Genomic DNA, 16,044 nt, shown 5'->3' on the forward strand with positions numbered 1-16,044 from the left:
TGAGTGCGGAGCCCCCACTCAGGGCAAGTGACTCCTGGGACTCCCGTGTCCCAGCTCCGCAAGGAGCCTCACTGGGAGCGAGGGGCACTGGGTCAGAGCCAGGGGACGTGGGAGAGGCTGCGGAGCAGCTGCGTCAGGGGCAGGGAGGGATTTGCAGGCACAGAATGCCCAGAGGAACAAACACTCTTGGGTGAGACTGTTTTTATTTGTAAATCTGCTGCACAGTCACCAGCCAGAGAGCTCCTCCGCCAGGGCCCTGATCAGCCCAGGCAGAACGTGGGGAGCAGTAGGGGCAGCAAGGCCCAGCAGGACAAATGTTCAGGGCACAGCAGCCACACGGCCAGGTGCCTTATGCTGGTGAGCCGCATGGCGGCTGGCAGGGATGCAAAGTGCATGCCGGGGGGGCACTGAAAGAATGCTGAGGGGAGAGTCGTGTATGTGGAAAGAGGTGTATGCTTGCAGACGGGGGCTGGGGGGAGTGCTTGAGGCGCTGGGCAAGGGGTGCTGGGGTGGATGGGGAGGGGTGCTGGGGTGGATGGGGGAGGCATTGGGGCGGGGCAAGGAGGGTGGGGGTGCAGTGTGAAGAGAGGCGCTAGAAGCAGACAATCCCAACTCCTGCTGGTAATGTCACACTCCCACGTAGCTGTTCTTGAAGAGGCTCAGCCCAGGGCTGCTGCTGGAGGCTGGGGCTGAGGAGCGCCCTGGGGGGGCCCTCAGCTTGTCATGGCCCTCCCAGAGGGGCGTGCTGCCCGCCTTGGGGGGCAGCTCGCTGACGTAGCAGAAGCTCTCACTGTAGTTAGGTTTAAAGCTCTCCACGATGTCCTTGGAGACTCCGGCCCATTCCTCCAAGAGAGCGAAATGCAGGTTAAAGGAGGCTCCCTGTAGCAGTCACTCCCCTGCTGCCCACTCCTGGGCTGCCCCATGGCCCAGCCGAGGGGCCCCTCTCCCCTGGCTAGGGCAGAGCGGGCGGCTGCTGGCACTGAGGGTCACACGGTGCCTGTCCAGCGGGGGCGAGGCAGCACCTAACGCTCCTGCTGGAGGCACCTGCAGGGAGCCAGGACCAGGCTGGCGGGCTGATGGGTGCAGCACCTTAGCGCTCGCCTAGACTGCAAAAAACCCTGCGACGGTGAGTCTGAGGCCAGGTCGACTGGCCTGGGCGCGTGGGGCTCCAACTAGGGGCTAAGCCCAGCAGTGTAGCCGTTCCTGCCTGGCCTGGAGCCTGGGCTTCGAGCCCCCACTCACTGGGTTACGGAGCCCGAGCCGGAGCAGCTACATGGCTGGTCTTAGCTCCACAGCGGGAGCCCCGCGCGCTGTCAGGTGACCCGGCCTCTGAGACTTGCAGTCGTGGTTCTTCCTCTGCAGTGTAGGTGGACCCTGAGTCTCTGGGCCAAATTCAGGCCTGAGGTTGGGGCATCTCTGGCTGCGCATATGCCCAGGCTGACTCCCCTGGGCCAGCTGGATGGCCAGGACCCGGGCACAGGGACTGTCAGTGTGTCACGTTCTTATACGTGCTCTAGGTTAACACTGCGGGCAGCAGCGCGGGGCAGCCTCAGGTGTGCTCCCCCAGGGGAGCTGAACCATCGCTAGAGGGAAACAGCCAGTCTGTGTCTGTCCCAGCTCGCCAGGGAGCAGGTGCCCCGTCTGTAGGTGCCTGGCTGAGCCCTATCTGTCTGTCCATCCCAAGGAGCAGGTCCCCGGCCCAGCCCGGCATATCAGCCCCTCCCGGCCCAGCCCGGTCATTGGCCCCTCCGTCCCCGGCCCCGTCCGGCGGCCCCTCTGTCCCCAGCCCGGCCCAGTAGCCCATCCATCCCCGGCCCGGCCCCTCTGTCCCCGTCCTGGCCCGTCGGCCCCTCCGTCCCCAGCCCGGCCCGTCGGCCCCTCCGTCCCCAGCTGAGCACTCTTACCGGGAAGTTGCCCTGGTGGGTGTTGAAGAGCTCTTCGAAGTTCTTGCTGGGGTTGGGGATTCTGGGCATGAGAATGACCCAGACTCTGCAGAATGGGAAAGGACTTGTTTAGTGAGGAAGGGCAGCTCCTGGAGCCTGGCTGTAGACACATGGGCCCCAGGGCCCTCCTCAGCCAGGCACCGGTTGGTGTCCTCTGACTCAGCCCTCCTGCCCTGTTCCCCGGGTGGGTCCTCCTGGCCCAACCCTGCTCCCACCCTCTCTCCCGCCCACAGAGCTGACCCAGCGTTGGGACTCACCCAGGTCTGGGTCACCGCTCTGCTCTGAGCCCCAGCAGCCTGCACCATGCGCTAGCAGCAGGCTTGGCTTCTCTCCATACCTGTGCACAGGGGTTGGGGGCTATTGGGGAAGCAGCGGGACACTCACCTTTCCATTCGAATCAGCAAAATGACAAGGACTAGGAAGAGCATCAAAGAGGCAATGGGGAGAACCACGTGAATCCAGAACCATGGTGCCTGCTCCTCGGCCGTGCCTGCAGGGGAGGTGCACAGCGGGTGTTGCCGACACACCACCAGTGTGGTCCGACTGTAGGGGGGGCGGGCGCCAAGAGGCCATGGGGCTGTTCCTGTCTGGGAGCAGGCAGGAACCCCACACAGCTGGGAATGTGGGCAGAAATGAGCACTTGTCTCAACCTCAGGCTGTGTCCGAATCTTACTGATTCTTTCTGTGTAACTTCTCCGGGAGATAGCCGTCCTATCCACCCCCCGCCACACCTCCCAGCCAGGCCCCCATGGCCTCATGCCCTGATCCCTGCAACTTCCCTCCCTCTGTCGTCCTGCCTCGCTCAGATCCATTCAGAATGCAGCTGCAGAGCGTTTTCCTACCCTGTTGCTTTGGCCACGTCACCCCCTTCTCTACATCTCGCCTCGGGCTCCCCCTTCTCTAGCGCGGCAAATCACTGCCTGTCTCCTTTCAAGTCCCTCTCCGCCTGCCTGTTGTCTAGGGTTGCCAGGCGTCCGGTTTTCAACTGGAACACCTGGTCAAAAAGGGCTCCTGGTGGCTCTGATCAGCACGTGCCCTTAAAAGCCCAGATGGCGGCACAGCAGGGGCCCAGGGCTAAGGCAGGCTTCCTACCTGCCCTGGCTCCATGTGGCTCCTGGAAGCAGCCCCTAGGCACAGGGAGGCTCCCCACACTGCCCCTCCCGCAAGTGGCTGCTCCGCAGCTCCCAGTGGCTGGGAACCACAATCAGTGGGAGCTGCGGGGGCGACGCCTGTAGGTGTGAGGGCAGGGCGCGGAGCCTCCCTGGCCTTCCATGTACTTAGGGGCCGCAGGGACCTGGCAGCTGCTTCCTGGGAGCCACAGTAAGTGTCACCAGGACCCCGAACCCTCTCCTGCACCCCGTAACACCCCAACCCCTGCCCCAGCCCCCTTCACCCCAACCCCCTCATCCTTGGCCTCACCCCAGAGCCCGCACCCCCAGCTGGAGCCCTCACCCCCCCGCACCCCAACCTCCTGCCCCAACCCGGAGCCTCCTCCTGCACCCCAATTCCCTCATTTCTGGCCCACCCAGAGCCATCACGCCCCATCTCCTGCAGGGATGGCAGGTTTGTATAATTTTTGGTGGTGCCCAATGGCTCCAAGTCCCACCCCCACAACACACCTGCTAAGGCTCTGGGAGGGAGTTTGGATGTGGGTTGGGTGCAGGCTCCAGGAGGGAGTTTGGGTGCGGGCTCTGGGCTGGGGCAGGGGGTTGGGGTGCAGGAGGAGATGTGGGGGGCAGGCTCCAGGAGGGAGGCTGGGTGCTGGGTGCAGGCTCTGGGCTGGGGCAGGTGGTTGGGGTACAGGAGGGGGTGTGGGGGGCAGGCTCCGGGAGGGAGTTTGAGTATGGGAAGGGGCTCTGGGCTGGGGCAGGGGGTTGGGGTGCAGGAGGGGGTGTGTGGGGCAGGCTCCGGGAGGGAGTTTGGGAACAGGAAGGGGCTCTGGGCTGGGGCAGGGGGTTGGGGTGCAGGAAGGGGTGTGGGGGGCAGGCTCCGGGAGGGAGTTTGAGTATGGGAAGGGGCTCTGGGCTGGGGCAGGGGGTTGGGGTGCAGAAGGGGGTGTGTGGGGCAGGCTCCGGGAGGGAGTTTGGGAACAGGAAGGGGCTCTGGGCTGGGGCAGGGGGTTGGGGTGCAGGAGGGGGTGTGTAGGGCAGGCTCCGGGAGGGAGTTTGGGAACAGGAAGGGGCTCTGGGCTGGGGCAGGGGGTTGGGGTGCAGGAGGGGGTGTGTGGGGCAGGCTCCGGGAGGGAGTTTGAGTATGGGAAGGGGCTCTGGGCTGGGGCAGGGGGTTGGGGTGCAGGAGGGGGTGTGTGGGGCAGGCTCCGGGAGGGAGTTTGGGAACAGGAAGGGGCTCTGGGCTGGGGCAGGGGGTTGGGGTGCAGGAGGGGGTGTGTGGGGCAGGCTCCGGGAGGGAGTTTGAGTATGGGAAGGGGCTCTGGGCTGGGGCAGGGGGTTGGGGTGCAGGAGGGGGGTGGCACTTACCTCAGGTGGCTCCTGAGAGCGACCTGCACATCCCTCTGGCAGCGGCTTCTAGCCTGAGAGGCCGGGGGGGGGGGGTGTGTCTCCGTGCACCGCTGCTCACAGGCACTGCCCCTGCAGCTCCCATTGGCTGCAGTTCCTGGCCAATGGGAGCTGTGGAGTCGGCGTTCAGGGCAGGGGCAGCGCACGGAGACACTCCCCCCTCCCCGGGGCCCCAGGGACATGCCAGCCTCTTCCGGGAGCGGTGTGGAGCGAGGGCGGGCAGGAAGCCTCCTTAGCCCCACTGCACTGCCGGTGGTGATGGTGGCCGGGGGCCCCTGGGCCCTTGTCATTCTCCCGGGGTTGGCAGGCGGGGGTGGGACAGAGGTGGGGCCTGGGGGAGGGAAGGGGCGGGGCCATGGGGAAGGGGTGTTAGGCTTTTTGTGCGCTTAGAAAGTTGGCAACCCTACTCTCCTCTCATTTGCTATCAAGCCACCGATGCTGGTGCCACCGGCTTGTGAGGCCAGCCTCCATTGTCCACTTGTCACATTTACAACCAAGCCCTTTGGCGCTTCCCCCTGGCAGCCCCTCTTGCTCGGCAGGGCCTCCCCAGAAACAGCTGCAAAGCTCCAGCCTTATCCCCTTACAGATCCCTTTCCCGGGATGCCTACAGATACCTCGGCAAGGTTGGCTGGCGGCCTGCCGTGCTGCCCAAGGCTGTCTCGGCGCTTGGCTCTGCTTGAAACGCTGCCGCTGCCCTGCTGTCTACGCAGACGGAGGGGTTCTCCTGTCGGCACTAGCAGGGCTGTCCCTAGGGGGGTGCGGGTCCGGGACAAATCAGCCTCCCACTCGCCTCCCCACTGGTCTCCTTGCTGTCCGCCCAGCGCGCATCCCGCCCCCGTCTGCCCGCCTCCTCACCCCCTTCCTGCCTGTCCGCCTGCTGCTCGCCTCCCCGTTCACCTCCTCACCCCGCTCGCCCTCCCACCTCACCTCTCCACCTGAATATTGGGACAGCTGTGGGCCCATGGAGTCGGTGCTTATGCACTATGCAACTACAAATAATAATAATAATTAATATCTTCTCTCTTGTTGGGTCAAGGATGCCCCTTAGCAACAACCCAGGGCCAGGGACCAGCTGGGAAACCCTGGCCGCGAGGGGCGTCACCTACCCTGGTCTGTTGCATTGTTGCCCCAGAACACTGGGACACTCCACTCGCTCCAGAGCTGGGTGGTGCCGCAGTACTGATTGATCTTGCTTTTCACGTAGAAGGTGTAATACTTCTCGTAGTCCACGCTAGGGAAGGAGAAGATCTTGCCACTGACCAAGTGCTCCTGGGGCAGAGACAGAAGGTCCCGTGCACGTGAGACAGCGTGGGCAGCTTGGCACACAAGGAGATGCTCTGAGTGCCTGCTGTGAAATGTGGCCTGGCTTCCTCAAGGCTGGGCTCGCCACACGTGAGTGGAGAATGGAGCTCAGCCCTGCTACAGTCTCCCTCCCCTTTCCATGTCCACAAACTACAGGCTCAACCCCTGTCCCCTGCTTGGCATGGGCTCATGCCCATTCCCCAGTGCGCCTGGTTTCAGCCAGCTATAGGCACAGCAAGGGCACAAGGAACCTCGTTCTGCCTATAAGTCCCAGCACCCGGAGCCTTGCAGGGACTGTGCTGCTCCCCAGGTCATGTGTGGCTTAGGGGGCTCTCAGCTGGCCCTCGGGCAGCGCTGTGCTTCCAGGTGGCTGAGGGGCTCCCAGAGAGAACGTGTTAGTGGTGGGTAGGAGGAGAATGGGCTGGGGCCTGCAGCCTGAGATGGGGCATTTGGCTCACGTGAAGGGTGCTTTAAAGCCAGAAGAATCCTGAGGTGCAGTGAAGCGGCAGCACCTTAGCCCCAGGCTGGCATGGCCCTTAGCACATGGGGGATTGGGAAGGGCAGGGGACCAGTGAATGTGAGCCCTGGGGTAAAGGACACAGCGGATGACAGGCTGTGGCCCTTGGGGCCCCCCTCTGAGCTGCCCCTGCCTTGGGTGGCCACAGGAGGGCCAGGCTGCTGGTTGCCATTACCGTCCAGCTGGTGTCCTGGTTGCTTTTGTATTTGACAGCATATTCCAAGCAGAGGGGCTTGAGGTACATGGAGTCCCAGGTCAGCTGCAGCTGGTTATTGCTTATGTTCTGGATGGTCAGGTTCACAGGTGGAGCGGGTTTCACTGCAACAGACAGACAGTACTCTGGCTCGGGGGCGTCCCAGCATGCTGGAGGTGGACCGGGGCTAGGTGCTCCTGCAGTGCCGGCCAGTCCCGCTCCATTCCTGCTGCCCCAGCCCCAGAGTCCCAGATCCCGGGAAGGGGGTGGAGGGGGCAGTTGGGATGCCCCATGCCCTGGACAGGGAGCCACTTCACTTGTATGGTTGTAGTCAACAGGTGCTCTTCACCCCCGCCAGGGCAGATGAGGCCTAGGTGCACTGAGGTGAATTCCTCTCAAGATGGGGCCTGCGCAGGGAGACACCGGCCTGGGAGCGAGGAGGCTGAGAACTGCCCCCGGGCCATGTCCCTGCCCCCCGGTTCCCCCGCCCAGAGCAGGTGGAGGGTCTCACAACTGACCGCACAGCTTTTACCATGGCCAGGCTGCCACCGCCAGAGCCGGGTTGGGGAGAGCCACGTGGGCAGCTGTGGGGAGCCTGGGTCCCTCCACCTGCCCTGAGCGGGGGGCATAGGAGGCGGACAGGGGCTGCTCTTGGCCCACCCCAGGGGTGGGGCCTCAGGGGGAGGGGCGGGGGGCCCCCACTTTTGGGAGAGCTCCGGTGCCCTTGGTTCACCCCACACCAGCCCTGCAGGGCTACACGAGCTCAGAAGGAGCTAATTAACATGGGAGGCTCCACCTTGGGGAAGGGAGACTGAGGCTTGGCTGCCGAGTACTGATTGACGGTGGATCCCATCTGGCAGAGTGAGCGGGGGCTGGTATAAAGCTCGGACATGAGAGCCAAAGGGGCTGTAGCCACTCTCTGGGCCTAGTGAGGAGAGGAGGAAACCTGGTGTGGGGAGCAGAAGCCTGGGAACCTGACCCTGAGGGACAGGGTTACCCCGAGGGCTGGTGGAGAAGGAAGCCTGTGGAGGGCAGAGTGGGACAAGGCCCAGGGATATGGCAGCACGGGTAGAGATGATGCAGACCGTGGCTACTGATTGTAGGGTCCCCTACTAACTACTTAGTGGCACAATCTTGAACTGGGAAGACTGCCTGGAATGGCACCCAGACAGCTGGCCCAGTGTGCCTTCGTTACCCTGGAAGGGCAAACTGTAGTGACCTGGCTGGAGGGCCAAGCCACGAAGAGGAAGCACTACGACTCCAGAGAGCAAGAGGGGCTGTGGTGTGAGTGACCAAAGGAAGGGGGCATCAGATCCGGCAGAGCTAATCTCTGGGTGCAGCCACAAGGGGGCACCCCAGCAGAGAGTAGAAGACCCATTACAAGCCCTCACTGGTTCTTTTCCAGGGAACATTTAGAAGTGCCAGGTGATGGGATTCAGAGGGGCTCGATCGGAAAACCGCTGTCTCTAACTAGTCTATTTCCCAAAGTTCCAGCTGATGCTGGCCCTTTCAGGGCACCAGGACATTTCAGTGAGTGGTGCTGACACTCAACAACAGCCCACTTTCCGTACCCTAATTCAACATCTTTGTAAAGTCCTCAGGCATCAGAACGGGGAGGGGGCTGGCCAGTTCCTGTGTCTCTCACCCCACCTGGGTCTCTGGCACCCTGGGTTGAGAGGGGGCGTGTGAAACCTCAGGGCACTGGCATCTTTGTGGGGAAGTTGGGCAAGGGAGTGGAACCCGAGTTTATAATGTGAACCCTTCTCCTTTGCTGAGAAACAGCTGCTGCTCCGTAATCATCAAATATGACTTGACCCAGGAGATGCCATTGGGACTGAGGGACAACAGTGCCTCCTAATGAAGCAAGAATTTTTGGAATAACGCAAACCTGTTATTTCTCTCCTCCCTGTCATCCCACTGGCCCCCAAGGAGTGTGTGGCCGATAGTGACAGCCTCCCTTCACCTATTCCTGATGTACCGTGGCTGCTGGGCTGGGACCATAGAGTGGGGGAGGAAGTGTCCTGTATGGAGCTTCTGCACCAGCATGGACCATGGGTGTCAGCTCGCTGGTGCAGTCGGAGCTGTGCTCTTCCATACCTAGGTCCTGCAGCTTCATGCCTTTGGTGGGGATGATGAGGCTCCTGCCCCCATGGCTGGCGTTGACGTGGATGTAGAAGGGGCGGAACTGGATAATCTCACTGTGGTTGAACCAGCAGCCCGTGTTGATGCCCTCCTCCTGGAGGTAGTGCTTGCATTCCTCAACTGGCATGTGATTTTCACTCCTAAGGCACAGAGCGGGTTACGGGGAGAGCTCAGAAATCAAGGACAGCAGAAAACTGCAAAGCTGGGGTCCTTGGATGCTGCCCTCAGCTCTGCTTTTTGAATGATCTCTGCTGTGCACTCCAGCCCCCAGCCCTTGTGCTGGGTGCAATGCACCTCTTCTCTCAGGATTTCCGTGTGCCTGGGGAGGGCTCTGAATGCACCTTCTGCTCTGGGCTTGGTTCTGGGGCTGAGGAGCAGGTTTGGCGCTGTTAGACAGGCACTGGTGCGATTCTGTGTCACCCAATGGGGAATTCACTGGCTCTATTTAGACTGGAGGCTAGGCTGAGGTGCAGACCCCAGCCTTTCCAGGTACTTGGGGCTCCAAGGGTGGTGTCACAGAAGACATGAAGTGCCCATAAGAGAAGCCTGTTCCCCATTGGGTGCCGTTAGCAGCATGGCCCTGCGTGTCAGGCAGGGAGGGCTCAGTCCTGGGATGGCATGAAACAAGCACTCTCCAGGGTTCCCGAAGCTGCCAGGCTGGCCTCTTAGGGGTTCTGCTGCGGCAGTGCCCTAGCTCCCTGAGCCTCAGAGTCTGGCTCTTAGGGACCCTCCCTGGTGGGATCAGGGACTCTGCGGGAAGTGCCAAGAGCAGGAGAGCTCTGCTCTTCACTCCCCCCAGCCCGCGGGCACCGCCCGCAGCGTGCCCTCTTGCCTACAGGCCCCGTCTCAGCCACTCCCTCTTGTGCTCCAGTGCCACAGGACTGCCTGGCAGAGCCACTCTCCCCACCTCCAGCCTCACTGGTGGCAGGAGTGGGAAACTTTCCCACTGCTTCCAGCTCTGCATTAAGGCTGGGCACAAAGACTGCCCCATAATGCATAACAAGGTACTTGAGCACTGCTGGGGAACCCATCGCACTTCCTGGAGGATGGTTACTGGCCTTGCACTTGGCTGCTTGGGTCATGCTAACGTGGAACACAACCCACAGGACGAGGTAAGAGTAGCCCAGCCCCAAAGAAGAGTCACCTACCTTGGGGGAATGTACCAGTAATAGAGCGAGTAATTGGCTGTCAGTGTCGCTTTGCTGCCCCACATACAGGTCAGGTACTGATCGTTGAAGACTATGCACTCCACGCCTACCAGGGGAAGCACATTTTGTGATTGAGTGACCTGCTCAATTCAGCTGCAGAATCAGGACTAACCCCAGGAGCCCTGACTCCCAATCCCTGCTCTGCCCACTAGCCCACACTTGAAAAGAAGTGCATCGCAAAGCCAGCGCTGTGTGAGGGGAGCATGCGAACGGCTGACCCACCAGGGAGGATTCCTGAGGCGCGGTGGGGGTTTCAGACTGCAGCATGTACATACATTCTCTGGTCTAGGCATGTGGGGAGCATGTGCTACAAAGGAGGCTCAAGTCCCTGCCTTTATAACCCACAGAAGAGGATTTATGTTAATTTTTCAGCTAAATTGGCTCACTGCTTTGGGGTTATGTGTGCATCCAGGATGCCCTCTCTCCCATACATTGTGCTTGGATAATGCCAATGACTGAAGATAGAAATGCCAAACTTGTCTGGATTTGTAGGTGTTGGTGCATTTGTAGGAATAAGTTAAATTGGAAGAACATTGTGTAAGGAGTTTTTCAATGATGAGCAGTTATCGTGAGCCAGTTCACACCTGTACTTAGCATTTTGCTATCTGGGATCAGTCTAAGATGCTGAAACGGTGCAGAAGATTGGGGACCCCTGCTCAGTTTGGGCTTTCTTGATTTCCCATCTGAGGCCCCCATATCAGAGCTGTAAAGCTTTCCGTTCTCTTCAGGTTCTTATCCTGCCCTTCTCCTCTGCCTTCCGGTGCATGAAGTCATTTAACTGACATCTGCTGCATGGGGCGTGTTCTTTATCCCTTTCACTCTTAGCAGGAAATTGCGTAGGGATTTGGAGAAAGAAAGAAAAAAAAGCATCAGTTGACACATGCATGGTGCTCTGGGTCTGTACTAACAAAGGCAGGCTGGGGAAGTGTGCCAGGCACTCGGAACAGAATTTGGTGAGGTCAGTGCTAGCTTTTACTTCCTGGGGGAGTTCATGCCACAAACAGGGACTTTATTCTGGTGGTGAACAGTTCTCCTGCATCAGAAGAGCAGAGGTGCCAACCAGCCCATGGCCCAGAACTTTTGGCTCCTGGAACTTTAGATATCCTGCACCCAGGGCTTTGAGCACAGTGAAGATCTGGTCAAAGATCTTGAACTCAACTCTATGTTCTATGGGAAGCCAACACAGGGAGAGGAGGACAGGTGTGACATGCTCCTGATAGCCCATGTTGCTGAGACACACTGCAGCATTTGGCACTGGTTGGAGTTTTCTGGGGGCTGAGGACTTCGTGCCCAAGTGTCTGAGTGATGGGGCAGTTTGAGATGATCTGGTGTTTGAGAGATGGAGATGGCAGAGGGTGTGGCTGGATTTGAGATGACCAGAGTTGGGGTTCTGCTTTCAGACAATTGGACAGATTACAAAAACAGGTCAATAGCACTGAGATCCCCCAACTTCACCTACCTTGGAAAACTCTTGGGGCAGGTTTGAGCCAAAGCTCTGTGACACATTTTGAGTTTAGAGAGAAAAGGAAATGAGAAATGTTTTGGTTGCAAAAAAGAGATTCTCAGAAATGGCTTGTCTTGTGAATGGGGCACTGGCTGTGGGCCACGTCAGAGCACAGCCAGGTCTGAACTAGTTCCAACCTCCCCAGACCAGGAGAACAATGGTTTTACAAGAAGAAATAACCCAGCACACACAGTCCCTGGTGGGAAGGGCAAGCGGGTCTGAGAAACCTAAAAGCAGGACACCGCACAGCAGAAACACACCAGATTGTAAGCAGCAACCTCCCCTCCGCCTGGACTGCATATGGCTCATTTGCTTTGGAATGAAAGCCCTGGTCCACTGGCTGCTCTCCTTCTCGGCACCCTGTCCTGGCCCTGTGGCCTGGTCCTGCCTCTGCCTGCCCTCAGTAAGGTGGGGTTAGCCTGCTTGTCTGGGGAGTCACTGGCCCAGGGCATACATGTGTGGAAGGGCCTGCTGCGTCTCTTGCTCTCCCAGAGCCCTTCACGCACAAGTTGGTGGGCTGTGTGGGCCAGCAGCAGTGCAGCAACTCCCCGGCCAAGGAGGGAGAAGGGCAGCAATGGGCCAGGTGTTACGGTGCTCACTGCAAAACACCAAGGGCAGAGGCAAGGAGTCTCCTCAGCCCAGCAGCCTGGCTTGCCCCAGGCAGGGCCAGACTAAGGCGGAGGCACTAAAAGCCCAAGTCACGGGCCCAGCTCCTGGTGTCATTTGACGAGACCAGAATCTCAGCTTTCATTTAAAAAACAAACTTTGTTGCTAGCCCCCCGGATGTAAAGAAAAGCTTGAACATGTAACTGGAGTGTAACTGACTCGTGCCTGAGTCTGCAAAGAGCCTGCACCGACAGCTCCAAGGGGGGTGAATTCCAAAACCTGCTGCCACTCCAAGGCTTGGGGTGGGGCTATTGGGCTCCTTGTGGCATGTGCCTAAGGCTCTGCCTTGCCTGCCATGGCTCCTGGGCCCATGAGGAGGTGGTATGGCTGGGCAGGGATCCGGGAGAGAGGCTGTGCTGGAGAATCCCCAGGGCATTATGCTGTTTCACTGTGACCTGGCCTTTTGCCGCTGCCGGTTAGTACCTGTGCAGCGAGAGCTCGTTACTCGATGGAATTGTCTGTGGGGTAACACCTCCCCGCCCCCAGGAACCCGCTGCACAGCCCTGCACAGCACACATCCCCGTGGCTTCCATCCACGTGACCAAGGCTCGGAATGTCGCTGTTTACTAACATGTCTTGTAGCCTGAAAGCCCCATGCTGGCCCCCTCCCCACTGCTATGGGGCCACATGGATGCTGGGTCACGTCAGCAGAGGGTGCTGTGCCCAGCCTGGGAAGAACCGGTTCTCCAGTGACGGGTAAATACAGCTGTTAAATCCCTCACCCTGCTGCTTCTTCCCCTCCCTGCTTTGCCTCCTGCTCCCATCTGCTGAAACTTTCCACTGGTTCCTCCTCCTTTACAAACCCAATGGCAGAGGCAGTGCCACCCCCCCGGGCCGAGCGCCCAGCAGCTTGAATGGCCCTTTCCTGCCAGGCTCTGGCTGAACCCAGCTGAACCCTGGGTCTGTGGATGACACTCGGCAGTAGGGGAGCTGGGGCCTGGAAAGCCCCTGCTGAGCCTGCAGGCAGGGCTGTGGTGAGCATCACTTTGTAAGCAGCCGCAGGACGCAGGCTCAGGAGGGCCATGCCCGGCTCTGGGTGGCTGTGGTCAGTCAGCAAAGAGAAACCAGGGCAGCAAAGTGGGCCATGCCCCTGAGCTGGGGCTTCTGGGCCTAACCTTGTCAGAGCGACCCAGCCACCCAGGGCAGGGCCTACAGGGAGTGCGACGGCTGCATTTCAGCCTCTGTGGACAGACTCCTGGGTGTGCCTCAGGGCTGGGCTCTGTGGGGCTACTGGTCAATGCTTCGGAGGCTTCTCCTGGGCTACAGGACACAGTACATCCCTTATGGCAGGGGGTCTCAACCAGGGTACACAGAGCTCTGCCGGGGGTACATCAACTCAGCTACACCATTGCCTAGTTTTAACATAGAAAAAGCCCTAACGAAGTCAGTACAAACTAACATTTCACACAATGACCTGTTTGTACTGCTCTATGCTACACACTGAAATGTAAGCACAAGATTTATATCCCAGTTGATGTATTTTATAATTGTAGGGTAAAAGCGAGAAAGCAGCAATCTTTCAGTAATACTGTGCTGTGACACTTGGTAATTTATGTCTGATTTTATAAGCTAGTAGTTTTTAAGTGAGGTGAAATTTGGGGTACACAAAACAGATCTGACTCCTGAGAGGGGCACAGCAGTCTGGGAAGGTTGAGAGCCACTGCTTTAAGAGCAGGAGGGGTAGCTGTCCTGCATGCCATGTCCCCTTAGGTCAGGCCCATAGCTGGGAGAAAGAAAAGGAGTACTTGTGGCACCTTAGAGACTAACCAATTTATTTGAGCATGAGCTTTCGTGAGCTACAGCTCACTTCATCCGATGCATGCCGTGGAAACTGTAGCAGACTTTATATATACACAGAGAATATGAAAAAATACCTCCTCCCACCCCACTGTCCAGCTGGTAATAGCTTATCTAAAGTGATCATCAGGTGGGCCATTTCCAGCACAAATCCAGGTTTTCTCACCCTCCACCCCCCCCCACAAATTCACTCTCCTGCTGGTGATAGCCCATCCAAAGTGACAACAGGAGAGTGAGTTTGTGTGTGTATGGGGGTGGGGGGGATGTGAGAAAACCTGAATTTGTGCTGGAAATGGCCCACCTTAATTATGCACATTGTAGGGAGAATGGTCACTTTGGATGAGCTATTAGCAGCAGGATAGTGAGTTTGTGTGTGTGGTTTTTGGGAGGGGGGTGAGGGGGTGAGAGAACCTGGATTTGTGCAGGAAATGGCCCATCTTTATTATCATGCACATTGTGTAAAGAGTTGTCACTTTGGATGGGCTATCACCAGCAGGAGAGTGAATTTGTGTGGGGGGGTGGAGGGTGAGAAAACCTGGATTTGTGCTGGAAATGGCCCACCTGATGATCACTTTAGATAAGCTATTACCAGCAGGACAGTGGGGTGGGAGGAGGTATTGTTTCACATTCTCTGTGCATAAATAAAGTCTGCTGCAGTTTCCACGGCATGCATCTGAAGAAGTGAGCTGTAGCTCACGAAAGCTTATGCTCAAATAAATTGGTTAGTCTCTAAGGTGCCACAAGTCCTCCTTTTCTTTTTGCGAATACAGACCAACACGGCTGTTCCTCTGATAGCTGGGAGAGAGAGCCATGCCCTATATGGGTGAAGCAGTGGGCTGTGTGTAGCCATTCTTGCATTATTTTACACACCAATAGCTGCTAGGGGATGAGAGGAGCCATACAACTGATGCAGCACGCTGCTCACTACAAGTAGTTGCTCTGGAGTATCCCTGGTTAAAAGGGCTGTGCTAATTAGTGGATTGGGATGGGCTGAGGAGAGCCCCACAGGCTAATTAGCCAATTAACCAAGCCGTAGAAAAGGCACAGGAAGACTTGCACAGGGGGACAGAGAGAAGCAGGCTTTTCAGTCAGACTCAGGTGCGATCTTCCCCCAGGGAAAATACCATCCCCCATCCTTGGCTGAAAGAGCTAATGATCGTATGATATTGTACATACAGAGCAGCATGACTTTGTGCAGGTGGGGAGGAGAACATGGTGAAATAAACCATGAGATGCTTGGCCAGAAGAAGGTCTCTGAGCGGTGACAAGAGACAGGAGTGGGACACCCCATCCCCCTCCCACTTGGAGGTTTGGCTAGGATCCATAGCCAGTGGGGGAGTTTGGCAGCCTGGACCATGGAGGGGACCCGGCAGTGGCTGGTGAAACAGCAAGGGGAGCTGTAGAAGGCTCTGCCAAGGCTCCAGCAATCCCAGCCCCTGGACTGGCAGCCCTTGCCTGGCTGGACAAGCAGCAAAAGAGAATCATAGAATCATAGAATATCAGGGTTGGAAGGGACCTCAGGAGGTCATCTAGTCCAACCCCCTGCTCAAAGCAGGACCAATCCCCAATTAAATCATCCCAGCCAGGGCTTTGTCAAGCCTGACCTTAAAAACTTCTAAGGAAGGAGATTCTACCACCTCCCTAGGTAACGCATTCCAGTGTTTCACCACCCTCCTAGTGAAAAAGTTTTTCCTAATATCCAACCTAAACCTCCCCCACTGCAACTTGAGACCATTACTCCTTGTTCTGTCATCTGCTACCACTGAGAATAGTCTAGAACCATCCTCTCTGGAACCACCTCTCAGATAGTTGAAAGCAGCTATCAAATCCCCCCTCATTCTTCTCTTCTGCAGACTAAACAATCCCAGTTCCCTCAGCCTCTCCTCATAAGTCATGTGTTCCAGACCCCTAATCATTTTTGTTGCCCTTCACTGGACTCTCTCCAATTTATCCACATCCTTCTTGTAGTGTGGGGCCCAAAACTGGACTCAGTACTCCAGATGAGGCCTCACCAATGTTGAATAGAGGGGGACGATCACATCCCTCGATCTGCTCGCTATGCCCCTACTTCAGGTATGTTGGCAACAAGAAAAAAGCCAAGGAAAGTGTGGGTCCCTTAATGAATGAGGGAGGCAACCTAGTGACAGAGGATATGGAAAAAGCTAATGTACTCAATGCTTTTTTTGCCTCTGTCTTCACTAACAAGGTCAGCTCCCAGACTGCTGCGCTGGGCATCACAACATGGTGAGTAGATGG

General features: G+C 58.1%; 1 protein-coding gene across 5 annotated transcripts in view; it reads right to left on the minus strand.

Moving 5' to 3' along the window:
* Nucleotides 1-186: 186 nt before the first annotated feature.
* The window catches only part of IL2RG (interleukin 2 receptor subunit gamma), a 45,900-nt gene continuing 30,042 nt past the window's right edge, over nucleotides 187-16,044 (minus strand). For 4 of the 5 annotated variants that reach the window (XM_073358643.2, XM_078854305.1, XM_078854307.1 and 1 more), the window contains 7 exons: nucleotides 9,762-9,867; nucleotides 8,569-8,753; nucleotides 6,454-6,596; nucleotides 5,566-5,728; nucleotides 2,328-2,433; nucleotides 1,905-1,989; nucleotides 187-843 (listed from right to left, as the gene is read on the minus strand). In XM_073358643.2, the coding sequence (XP_073214744.1) occupies nucleotides 628-843; nucleotides 1,905-1,989; nucleotides 2,328-2,433; nucleotides 5,566-5,728; nucleotides 6,454-6,596; nucleotides 8,569-8,753; nucleotides 9,762-9,867 (1,004 nt within the window). In that variant the 3' untranslated portion in view covers nucleotides 187-627. Of the gene's footprint in view, nucleotides 844-1,904; nucleotides 1,990-2,327; nucleotides 2,434-5,565; nucleotides 5,729-6,453; nucleotides 6,597-8,568; nucleotides 8,754-9,761; nucleotides 9,868-10,405; nucleotides 10,642-16,044 lie in introns of all 5 variants that reach the window. The other variant, XM_073358642.1, reaches the window with a different exon arrangement.

This window comes from Lepidochelys kempii, chromosome 9, assembly GCF_965140285.1.
Source record: "Lepidochelys kempii isolate rLepKem1 chromosome 9, rLepKem1.hap1, whole genome shotgun sequence".
Taxonomy (NCBI): domain Eukaryota; kingdom Metazoa; phylum Chordata; order Testudines; family Cheloniidae; genus Lepidochelys; species Lepidochelys kempii.